This window comes from Brassica napus, chromosome A8 (assembly GCF_020379485.1).
Source record: "Brassica napus cultivar Da-Ae chromosome A8, Da-Ae, whole genome shotgun sequence".
NCBI classification, from domain to species: Eukaryota; Viridiplantae; Streptophyta; class Magnoliopsida; order Brassicales; family Brassicaceae; genus Brassica; species Brassica napus.
In genome coordinates this window covers 21,190,020-21,202,186 of record NC_063441.1, presented here as the reverse complement: position 1 = coordinate 21,202,186, position 12,167 = coordinate 21,190,020, and the positions used below count along the sequence as shown (strand labels likewise).

The window sequence follows — 12,167 nt, the reverse complement described above, 5'->3', positions numbered from 1 at the left end:
AAACATGATTTTAGCCTTTGTATTATACGATATGATCTTATATGTCCAATTTTAAGATGTGTATCTATCAATAAATCATTTTCTCGTAGGTCCTTACCTATTTTCTTACCGCACGCAAGCGTTTTTTTAATATGGAGAGTTCTTACATAATAGATAATACATTTTTTTTATAATCATGTTAAATATAATAAATAATACATGGATCGGACTCCTAAAAACAGTTATCTATGAATATGAAGATATATTTGTCAACGATATGGAGACACATATAATATAATCTAAGTGTTTAGTATTAATACACTAATACGCACGTACGAGTATCGATCCGTAATACGAGTGTATGAAGGAGCTATCTTTACTTAGAAGGACCATCAAACTTTTGCATTTTGTAGTCCTTTTGCAAACTACCTCAGTACCTTGAGATAAAATCCAATGAATGATGATAAATGATTACGCCACGACGCTTTGTAACAAACCTAAAATGATGGATGCCTACGTTACTACGTTTATATTTACAATAATCCTTTTATTTTCTGGAGTATGCTTTAATCTTTACCCAAAAGAAAATAATGATGTAATGAATCGGTAACAAAAGAAGAAAATTAGAATCAGTAATAAACTAAAATAGTATAGTACATTCAGTATATGTGATTTATTTCTGTCAATGTGAGGTTGTTTACTGTTATATGATGATTTATTTCTGTCTATATAGCACATCACATGTTCTTTGGTGTTTTAAATACTTCTTATGTTTATCTACAATAATAATAAATCATGTGGGGGCAGACTGCTGTAGTAACCATTTGTTTCCATGTGCAACCCAACTTTGGTGGGCCTAATAATAGTGGGACTAAAGCTATTTGCATGGGGCCGTAAAACAGTCAGCAGCAAAACATTATCCACAACATTTGGTCAATACAAAAAAGAGAAAATATTCTAATAACAATGGCTTCGCCCGGGTTCGAACCGGAGACCTTCAGTGTGTTAGACTGACGTGATAACCAACTACACCACGAAACCTCTTGTGTACTCAACTAACAACCATCTTTCTAGATTAAATACAAACTGCCAAGCTCTTGGCCTTGCTAAGCTGTTAAGTCGAGTTTGGTACAATACAAGAAGCTTTTATTGTTTCAAGACAGTCTTTGAATTTGAACCAAAACAAAGTCTTAAAGTGCTACAAGACGTAATGTAGTCTCAATATCTTATTGTTTAATTACTGGTAACGAAATCGCTGTCTGTAGCTTCCCAAATGACAGTACCATCACAAGTACAAAGCTTCTTGTAGTTTTCTCCAACTCCTGCGCTTCTAGCAATCACTGCAGCTGTTAATCCAGGCCCTGAGTTCTTATCCTCTGTCTTGTAAACCACCACGGCTCTCCCAATTAGATCCACAACCTTGAGCTTCTCTTTCTTCCCCGTGTAAAACGCCTCTCCGCTTTGGTCTGCCTCTAGTGTTCCCAGGCCGCCCAATGGCTTCACAGAAGAAAACAAACACAAACGGTAAATACTTTTGAATTTTTAAAGAACAATGTGATGTTTTTTAGAGTGAGCTTGACAAACCTCTGTGTGGGTATGATCTTGAAGTGGGTTGTACAAGTTCCCGGTGCTGGCTGCTCCGTTTGTGAGATCTCCATACTCGTTGATACACCAACTGTGTTTACCGGGAGACAAGCCAGTAAAGTTGGCTTCAATCCTCGCGAGCTCCATACTGACCTGAGCAAATCTAACCACCCCAAAGATGTCTGGTCCTTTGAACTCCGCCACTGCAGCCGAGACCAAGAAGTCTGCCAAACACGTCACAAAGTACATGTTATCGATGGAAAGACAGTTCACATAAACCAATCTAAGAGCTCCTACAGGTTCTATGAGAGAGCTGAGAGAAAAGATAGCTAACCTTGAGGAACACCTTGGCCAATCAAACGAGCTTTACGACCGGTTTGCTCCAAAGCTTGAGTCATAGCCTTAACAGGAGAAGATCCAAGTATCCTCACAACTTGGTTAGGCAGATCCACCTCCACTTTCTCAATCCCTTTTGCCAATTCCATCACACACGACAAGCAACAAGAGCTTAAATATACCAAAAACAAGAACAGAACTTAAATAAACTCAAAAAGAAACTACCTTCAACAGTTTCTAACTTGTTCTTCACGGCGTTAACGCAACCCTCACACTTCATATCCACCATGAACTCAGTCTATAAACAACCAACCAACATAAGCTCTCAGTATCTGAATCTTAAGTTCTTGTAGTAACTGAAGTGATGTTTCTAGAGAGTAAAGAGAAAGACTTACAAGAAGCTGAGGCATGACTCGATCCTCCTGCAAGAAAACAAAAAAAGTCAGCTACTTTATTAATTAAACCATCGAATTAAGAAAAGGGCAAAGCTAAAGATTGAAACTTATAATAGAATTGAGCAAACCTGACGGAGATTACGATCAGAAGCGGGGACGGTCGTCATCGGAGAGCTGGCGAAGCTTCGTGAAAGCCCCAAGCGACGTGGAGACGATCGGGGGAGGAAGGAGAGATTGGTAGATTGAGATTTGGTAGAGGAGGAAGATGAAGAAGAGGAGAGGGCGATCGCGATTGGAATCGCAGACGCGGCTGCTACGGCGGCTGTAGCAGTTGCCACTGACCGCAGAATTGAAGCCATTCCTTTCTTTTTTTTTTTTTTCCGTCAAGTTTATTATAATAAAAACTGAAAAGGGTTTAAGCCCAAATTACATAGTCCGAGGCCCAACCAAAAGCCAACAAAACCCAAAACAAATGGGGGAAACACACACTCAAACGGCCCTACGGCCCAACAACCAACCCGAACGACTTCAACCGGCCCACGGGTCAGGGACGCTCGGCACGTGTAAGGATAACGCCCCTCAGTGCGGCACGCGTCACGTCAGCATCAACCTGACCTTCACCATCTCGAGAAGTCGCCGGAGATACACCACCGGAGGCCAGGAGCTCGGACAAACCGCAAAGCCTCCATCAAGACCACCTCTTCTCTTTCACGCTTTGTTCTCGCTTCGGAGAGCATCATCGATCCGATCGAGAGCTCCTCCGACAGCACAAAACCATTACCCACTTGGAATCACGAACCAAAAGACCCCCACACACACCCAACACACACCCAACGAAATCAAAGACCGAACCAAAAGACTGGAGCAACAAACCGGCGACGCAAGGTTGAAGAAACCTTCACCCCCCGGAGAACAGAACCGACGAAGGCGGAGCTGCAAAAGCCTCCCCTCCCGGAGACAAGAACCGGCGGCGACGGAGCTGAAGGAGCCTCCATCTCCCGGAGAAGAAACATCCACTGGCTAAAAACCCTTAGCTTCTCCCCACCGTACCTTCACCCGACCGCGTCTTGACTCCAAAGACAGAACCTCCGCAGAGGAGGCCTGAACCAGAGCTCAGACAAGGCGGAAGACGGAGGTGACGAAGGAGAGACGCACGACCAACATCTTTAAAGCTACTCTAGGGGCTCCGGCGACGGCACGCACGCTCACGCGCCGGCCGCTCGCCGGACCAACTTCAAGATCTACTTTCTCTCTCTACTTTCTCTCGACAAAACCTAAACAAGTAAACAAAATAAGCCATTCCTTTCCTTCTTCAGCTTTTTATTTTTTTTATCTTTGGTTTAGTTGTGTGTGTTTGAGAACGGACCAGAAAGTTCCTGACGAGCTGTTTGGTTTTGATTGTCTTGTCTCCACGTGCTGCTGTGGTCACAACATGGTTTTTAAACACTGTTCCAGAGGCTGCGCTTCGCTAAGTTGAACGCGTTTTTTCTCGAACCGGCGTTTGGTTTACCCGGTTCAATTGGATTGAGAGATCGTCCGGTTTGATTATAAGGGATAATAGTCAATCTATTGTTAAAGGGTCTTGTTTTTTATCATTCAAAATCACAAGCTCAAGTTGGAGATGAAATTGCTTTTTATTTTATTTTTTAGCCTTTCACATTCACAAAGTCACTACCTTTAAAATTTTATCATTTTTATTTTATTATTTTATACACACTTCTAGATTTCAAAAGCAATTTGTCTTTGTCTTCGTAAGTAGAGTCGTTTAAAAGATTAGTTTTGAATCTTTTGAATCATTAATTTCATTTAGTGCTACTATCCTAAACGTAAATAACATCATATATAATTTTTTTTTAAGTTGCATGGATACAAAGTAGCATAAAAGTCAAAATAATTAAAGGTACTAATCTAAGCCAAAACCAAGAGGATGTTCAGGACCTTCTTTACACTGTTGTTTACTAATACTACATTCTGCTCCTCCTTTGTTTTCTTCTTCTACAGGTCCTAGTTGAATCGGTTCTACACATTAGACTGTAGGTCTAATGGATGGTCTCCAGGTCAGTGTTAACTTCTTAATCTGCTCTGCTCTCTAATTTGGACAAAATTATAAACTTAAAATTCATAATTTAGTATTTACAATAATTGTCAACATTAGTGTTTCAGAAAAAAAAAATCATTGGAAAGAAATTCATTACAATTGTGTGAATGTAGTGTATAATATTCATAGACGCACGTAGGAGATTGGATAAGGTCGGTACAAGAACCGCCTATAGAACCTGCTCGCACGTCAATTTGAAAACTTGTAATATATTCTTAAACTTCACTTAAACAATAATTTGACTTGTTTTCTCTAGTGATTTTTTAATAGTTCTATTGCAAAAATTCAACGAAATGAAACCAATTTCATTCAGTACGGACAAACGTCTACATTAAACACACAGAAAATGAATCATGGCCCTCACGTAGTCACCACTACTATCGTTGAAAAGCCCCATCTATATAACTCTGGCGCTAAGTCGATTACTTCATCAACAAACAAACCAAAAAGACCAACCCATCGAAAACAAAAAGGATACAAAAGATGGGTCCAGTCTCAAGTTCTTGGAGCTTCAACAAATTCTTTGCTATAGTTTTCGTCGTCTTCGCTATCTCTGGTGAGTTTGTCGCCGGATATTACAAGCCCAGCCCGTGGAGATACGCTCATGCCACTTTCTACGGCGACGAAACCGGTAGTGAAACCATGGGTACGTAACAATATATATTTCGCTCTCATGTACATATACGATACTATCACCAAGATCAAAAACATGTGCAAATTTTTAAGAAAAATTTGCTTTATTCATATATATTCAGGTGGTGCATGTGGGTATGGAAACCTGTTTAACAGCGGATACGGCTTGGCCACAGCTGCGCTAAGCACGACATTGTTCAAAGACGGTTACGGATGCGGCCAATGTTTCCAAATAATGTGTGTGAAGTCGAAACATTGTTACTATGGAAACCCATCGACGGTGGTCACAGCCACTAACCTTTGCCCTCCTAATTGGTACCAAGATTCCAACAATGGTGGTTGGTGCAACCCTCCTAGAACCCATTTCGATATGGCTAAACCTGCTTTCATGAAGCTCGCTAACTGGAAGGCCGGTATCATCCCTGTTGCATACCGCAGGTATATTATATACCCCATAATTGATAAATGTTTATAGTCATATAACTATAAATACGACACCTAGAAACTCATACTCCAAAATTATATTTATGTAACTAATATATATATATATGCTATGCGATTGATATAATGTAGAGTCGCATGCAAAAGGAGTGGAGGTATGAGGTTTCAGTTCCAAGGCAATGCTTATTGGCTTCTCATCTTCGTCATGAATGTTGGCGGTGCCGGAGACATAAAGAGCATGGCCGTGAAAGGTAGTCGGACTAATTGGATAAGCATGAGCCACAACTGGGGGGCTTCTTACCAAGCCTTTTCCTCTCTCTATGGTCAGTCCCTCTCTTTCCGGGTCACTTCTTACACAACCGGTGAAACCGTCTATGCTTGGAACGTTGCTCCGTCTAACTGGAACGCTGGCATGACTTACAAGAGTAGTGCCAATTTCCGCTAAAATCAATTACAGCTTTTTCTCTTGTAATGATTTTTCCCTTCTGATTTTATTTTGTTGCTTTTGTGACTTTAAGAAGTTTCGGTGGCCTTTTTGTTGTGGGATTATATATAGGCCCGGCTTTGTGTTATACATCTACATGAATGTATGTACGTATGTAATTGTGATATCACTCTTCATAATCAAAGTCACGATGATGAAGTCAATGCTACTTCTTGATCAGAAGACTTTCATTTCCTAAACACATGTGGAAACTTTTATTTTTGTGTGCGTGTGAAAACTTTCAAACAATAAATCACATTTTCTAACAAGAAAATTACTACGGATAATTTATAAGCAGCTACTGAAAACATTGATTAATGAGGTCTTGATTCTTTTGTAACAACGTCTCCATACTCTGATACGAGATCAAATCACTACTTATTGATGAGTCTCTCTCTCATGATCTTCACACCCATATATCTGCATGCAAATATTCAAGTCAACGAAAAATCATTAGCCATTAGTGAAAAATGTAACCTGGTCAACATAGCATATTAGATGATAGAAGCAAATATTTGTTTCACCTGCCAAGCATCATAACCGTGGCTTGAGGGTTTGTACCGGGACAATAACCAACGGTGGACATGTCAATGACTCTAAGTCGGTCGATACCAATAACCTTATAATCCCCATCGACCACTCTACCAACAACACATCCTCCATGGTAATGCCAAATTGTTGTAACCGTATGTTGGCAAAATTCCTCAGCGGATGGAGGCAACGAGGCTCCAGGACCGCTTCGAGGCGGCCTCAGATTGACTGGAGTACTGGCGGTAAGGTTAAGCAAATATTCAAAAGGCATATCCGCATACTTAAACCGTGCAAACGCCTTAGATTGCACAACTCTCTCTATAGTTTGGATCCCTCGAACGCATCTTTTTAGGTCGTCCGGGTGTTGGAAATAGTTGAAAGTCACAACTGGGTTATCATTCGGGTTTCGGGTCCGGAGCTCCAAATGACCCGTGGATAATGGACCCATTACTTTCTCTAAAATAAATCCTCCTTGAAAAGGTTGCGCTGATGATAACTTCATTGAGTTTGACTCTAATAAGGTTGCCTTTGGAGAAAACATTGCATAGTAGTCTCTAGCGGAGGAACCACTACCACTACTACCACCACCGCCAAAATTCTCTCCACCGGCAGCTTCAACGTATGTTCCTTCGCCAGTAATTCCAACTACCTCGATGAGTGAGACCTCAACGGGGACCGGAGAAGGGATGAACACGGCGTTCATAGGGTTGTCGTACATCCCTTGACCCACGTGAGGCTGGTCCATCACCACCGTGATATTTTGGGCCTGTAGTTGAGCTGATGGCCCGACGCCGCTTAGCATAAGGAGCTGTGGGCTCCCTAGGGTTCCGGCGGATACTATGATCTCATTAGATGAGCCTTCCTTTAAGTAAGCTCGGTGGGCCTGACCGGTCCGGTCTCGGTACACAACTCCGTTGGCTATTGGCTTGGTGGTACCTTAAACGCGTATAACTGATAATTAGCTAATCATACATTTCAATATACAGTCATATATTAATATTTAAACTACCATAAAATGTAAAGTAAAAAGTATGTTACTAGTACCACATTAAGTACCTCGAGTCCGAAACAATATCCGGTGGACAGTAGCATGCAAAAGGACGGTGATACCATTTGGATCGGCGTACTCCAGCAAATCGGCGGCGGTGTGTCTATCACCGTTATGATCAAAAATAGTACCTCCAAATTTCGTGCCATTGATGTGATCATAAGTGAAACCATTATTTGGGACGATTCCAACTTCCAATAAGCCATCTCTAACGGCGGTTTGCCACCGTCCCATCGGCGGCTGAAACGCCACTTTGGCTTCTACCCAACTGTACGACTCGTTCGCTAGTCCTCCGTCCCAACCCATGTTTCTAACAACATTTCAATTCGTGCTAATTAATTATTATAAACGTCGACGTACCAAACGCAACAACCAACAACAGCCATAAATATTTTTGGCGCAAAAAATAAAATAAAATAAATAAAACATATATTTTTTTGCAGAGTAATAGTTTATGCTGTATAGTAATAGCTAATATATAAATCTATATACGTAATTACCGTGCATGATAAGTTGTGTTAAAAATGTTGAAACACACATAAATATCGAAATTCATCGTACTCAAAATGTATATGTAGATAAAAGTGCATGGAATAGACTATACATGTGCACTGCCACTAACCTAACATATTTGGTACCGGCACGTGTGTAGAAGCCGGCGTTGAGAGCGCTTCCGCCGCCGAGAACTCTAGCACGTGCGTTAATGACGCCATCCTCCGATATGAAACGCTGAGACGGTGAGGCTTCGGACAAATCAGAAAGAGCGGCTCCGAAAGCCGAGAGCCTCGTGATATTTGGGTTATTGTATGGCGCGCCACCGCGTTCCAGTAGCAAAACGCTAGAATTTTGAGATAGCGTTGCGGCTAGAGGGCATCCGGCGGTCCCGCCACCGATGATGATATAGTCGTAGTACGACGTCGTTGGACTCCCTGTCGCGTCGCGCATGAAGGAGTAGTTTGGAGCTGCGATAAATTAGGTAAAACTGTATAAATCCACACACTAACGCACATATGTATAAACTATATGCGAATGTAGAATACTAGAATGTAAATGCATATTAATTAATTACCTTTGTCAGAATAACAAATTGGAGAATGCAGGAACAAAGAAAGAGCAGCAAAGAATCTCCATAACCATACTCTATCCATCATGAAGTTAGAAAAAATATTTAGAGTAGAACTCTGTCACTTTGTATATATCAAGTGCCAATGTGAAAGAAATGTTCGACCCTTTCTTTATATATATAACTAGCTAGAGGCAATGTGAGAGTCCATATAATTCTGAGGAATGCAACACCAAAATTCTATGTCTACTTTCATGGACACGTGTCAACCTGTGGAGCATATAAAAGTTCAGAAAGTTTTTTAAATGGTAATAATTTTAAAGAAAATGCAAATTATATGGAGTAACACGAGAAAATAAACTAAATGGACCGATAAAACTTATAGGGAATGCATTAAATAAACTGCTACACTTACCTGTCAATCTTGGACATGAATAAAGAAATCTGGAAATATAAATTTGTGATAATTATTATATAGATATAGTATGTTTTGATGACAAACCTCCATTTTAATAGAGTTGGTTACAGTTAAAATGCACCAACTCTTTTTTTTCGTATGATCATAATAAGCCTAATATGTTAGGTGGAAACAATGAACATAGTTCTGATTGAATGAAACGAAAATTAGCATTACTGCTCATCACTTTTAGGAAGAATAATATTTACAATTACTAATAGACTACGCCGATGACCAGTTTTAGGTGGTATTTAGTGATGATTTTAAATATGTTTGTACTTGCAATAGTTTAAATGTGATAATATCGCTTGATTTATCTTCTTTATTTGTTACTTCCTCGATTAATACAGCAGAAGTACAACCACAAGAAATATTGTTCACCAAGTCTTAATGGTTAGTCGCGTCCAGCAAAATATGGTATATTTGAGGCATTTTAATTCGTTCTACGACCATTAGTTGACGAGTGAGTTTTCAATAAAATAGAATCGTTGTGTAAATTCATTCATTAATTATAATTTACTGTATTTTCTTTTTGATAGTTGAAAATAAATTACCTGTCAACATTTATATGCTTTTCATTATTGAAATTTGGCTAGACAAGAACGTAATACGATATGAAAAAGAAAGGAAGAGGACAACAAATGGCCGAAGATTTTGGTTGCTATTCATTAATGGTCGGCTAGCAGTTACTTCAATGAAAATATATGATGATAGTTTACCAGGGGGAAAAACCGAGTGGCCGACTAGATTAATAAACCGTGTATCCTAGCAATCCTTATTGGTATATATTTATGGCTGGCCTCATAATATGAAAGCCACAAGCCTAATGTATGTATATATATGAGCAAATTAATTGTTACCTCTATTCCACTTTCTACAGACCATGATTACCACTACATTACATAGACTGACCGACGTTACTTGTCATTTTATTTTATGGCTGCTGAAATGGAGAATATTTACGAAGGACGCAAGTTCAATTTTTTTTTGTTTACACTGAGAGCTAGTTTTTGTATTGTTGTTGCGTCACTACCCGACTCCTAATTTGCATTATGCATGTTAATTAAATACAAAATCACAAAGTGTGGCTTGTTTGATTCAAGCACTCCTTAGTCCTTACCCTTGTCCCTTTGGCACGAAAGTGAAAATGGTTCTAGCGGAGCTTAAAATGCTTGATTAGCAATTTCTGTTATGAACTTACTTTTGAATGTATGATGCCATTATTTTACGAGCAAAAAACAGTTGTTTTTTTTTATAACAGATCATACAGTTTTTTAAAACCAATTGGTTCTAATTGTTTACTAGTAGAATTGTACTCTTTTTGTATGTTCGATGTTACATAGGTCATAGCCTCATAGGGTGTCTTTGTTGAAATAAAACTATGATTAATATATCAAATTATGGGCCAAACTATGTGCATGGTCTCGATTCAACTACAAAAAGAAAACGGGCTAAACGCCCATTATATATTTTCGGTATCCCTTTTTGTCAATATAAGTTCTGACAAAAAAACACTCCTATGATGGGCTTTTATTTTCTGGATAGTTGCATTTAAGAGCAAGATTATCGGCACTTCTTAGCCACAAGTCCTACGAATAAGGGGAAAAATTTAAATGAAAAAAGCAGAAAACATTCGGGACGACTCTTAATTAAGAAGTTTTTGCACGCGTCCTTAATGCCACGCGTCAAGATGAGTTTCTCTCTTCTCTCTCTCGTTGATTCTCTCTCTCTCCGTTTCTTCTCCGCTTCACTCTCCACGACGATCATGATGATGATCCATGTGCTGCGGCGAAGTGGCGCGGATGTAAAGGTGGCGTCCGTCGAGAATCAGGTCGGCGTTGATGCTTTCCATGGAATGTGTACAGAACAATTAGGGATTCGATTGAACAGAAAATCTCTTTATATGCATTGATTTCAGATTTTGAATTCTTTAGTATCAGAGAAACAAAAAAAAAAGTTGGGTTCTTCACCAAGCAATCGAGCAACTTCTCTCCATCAATCTCCGAAGAAGAGAGCTTCTAAAAAGGTAACCACTTTCCTTTTTCCATTGCATTTGTTTCTGGGTTTTGAGGTCTTCTTCTACTTAATTGCCTGAATGTTCTCCGTTCATGAGCTTTTAGAATTTTCAAAATATCAAAAAGTTTCGATTGGATTTAGATCTAGATGTTACTCAAACTGTTGATGTTGTAATCTTCATTTTTTTTTTTAATATGTTTTAGTTGTGATGTTTTTTATCAGTTTCAGTTCTTCTGCTTGTTAGAACTTTTTTTGGAGTTTGTTTTTTGAAATTGTTTTGTGCTTTTAAAAACTAGTTATGACTTAATGAGGCTCTAATGCTGTCAACAGAGACATATCTGCCTCCACCCCAGTAAAGGAGCTTTGGATCGTCGATTATGGTTAATGCCTTAGATTTGCAGAGCTTTATCCTCCGAGCTCGAGTGCTTAAACTTTACAGGCACACATTGAAGATAGCTCATAGAGCTCCTCCTCAGTTTAGAGGTTTGTGTTCTTGTATTCATTGCTCTTTGATGATTGATAGTAAGCTTGATTGTTAATCCGTGTTTGAAACAGAGTATTAGGCAAGAGATGGAGAAAAACAGTGAGTGCAAGGACAAGCAAAAGATCAGGCAAAGGCTTATGAGAATCCTAGTGAAGCGAGGGATCAATCTTTTCTCATTTTCATCTAATTTGGTCTTCTTAATTTGTTTGTCTCTGGTTCTTAATTAATTTGTTTGTTACCATGCGAGTGTAGTTTATCATTCTCGCCTTACCTCTATGCAGGTATGTTGTTTAACCTAAAGACCAACAAAAGTCCCACCAATAATCACCATTTTCATTAAAAATCCTTAACAATGTCCTAATCTATAAATAACAATAAAAAACTCTAAGGACCACCAATTAAGTCCCATTGATAATCATGCTCTAAGTTGTTAAACTCCAAAAGTTAATAATACTACATAGACCAGGACAGGAGTATGAGATATTCAAAAACTTAAATGCAACCATATGTCAAGTGAATTTTATAGCAAATGAATCTTAGTTTAGCAATTTTTAATTTATATTGAAACACTGGTCTCAATATATCGTTTAAAATCTTTTTTTTTTAAATATCGTTTAA

At 39.1% G+C, this 12,167-nt stretch overlaps 3 protein-coding genes, 1 long non-coding RNA gene and 1 other non-coding gene across 5 annotated transcripts; 2 read left to right on the top strand and 3 right to left on the bottom strand.

Annotated features, from left to right (window-relative positions):
• Positions 1-946: 946 nt before the first annotated feature.
• On the bottom strand, positions 947-1,020 carry TRNAV-AAC. The gene has a single exon. It is a non-coding gene; the product is annotated as a tRNA-Val (tRNA).
• A 34-nt stretch (positions 1,021-1,054) lies between these two features.
• LOC106382386 (copper chaperone for superoxide dismutase, chloroplastic/cytosolic-like) lies at positions 1,055-2,655 on the bottom strand. Its single transcript, XM_013822408.3, has 6 exons — positions 2,423-2,655; positions 2,295-2,321; positions 2,125-2,197; positions 1,898-2,032; positions 1,564-1,787; positions 1,055-1,476 (listed from the first exon to the last, which is right to left on the bottom strand). The coding sequence occupies exons 1-6, from the start codon at positions 2,651-2,653 to the stop codon at positions 1,213-1,215; spliced, it is 954 nt and encodes a 317-aa protein (XP_013677862.2). The 5' UTR covers positions 2,654-2,655; the 3' UTR covers positions 1,055-1,212.
• A 1,804-nt stretch (positions 2,656-4,459) lies between these two features.
• On the top strand, positions 4,460-6,023 carry LOC106379920 (expansin-A7). Its single transcript, XM_013819767.3, has 3 exons — positions 4,460-5,038; positions 5,148-5,463; positions 5,599-6,023. Exons 1-3 carry the CDS (start codon positions 4,876-4,878, stop codon positions 5,909-5,911), a joined length of 792 nt encoding a protein of 263 aa, XP_013675221.1. The 5' UTR covers positions 4,460-4,875; the 3' UTR covers positions 5,912-6,023.
• A 100-nt stretch (positions 6,024-6,123) lies between these two features.
• Positions 6,124-8,776, bottom strand: LOC106379919 (protein HOTHEAD). Its single transcript, XM_013819766.3, has 5 exons — positions 8,599-8,776; positions 8,152-8,491; positions 7,538-7,839; positions 6,475-7,417; positions 6,124-6,370 (listed from the first exon to the last, which is right to left on the bottom strand). The coding sequence occupies exons 1-5, from the start codon at positions 8,678-8,680 to the stop codon at positions 6,325-6,327; spliced, it is 1,713 nt and encodes a 570-aa protein (XP_013675220.2). The 5' UTR covers positions 8,681-8,776; the 3' UTR covers positions 6,124-6,324.
• A 1,917-nt stretch (positions 8,777-10,693) lies between these two features.
• On the top strand, positions 10,694-11,899 carry LOC106399657. Its single transcript, XR_007315510.1, has 3 exons — positions 10,694-11,075; positions 11,396-11,548; positions 11,621-11,899. It is a non-coding gene; the product is annotated as an uncharacterized LOC106399657 (long non-coding RNA).
• The last annotated feature ends 268 nt before the right edge of the window (positions 11,900-12,167 follow it).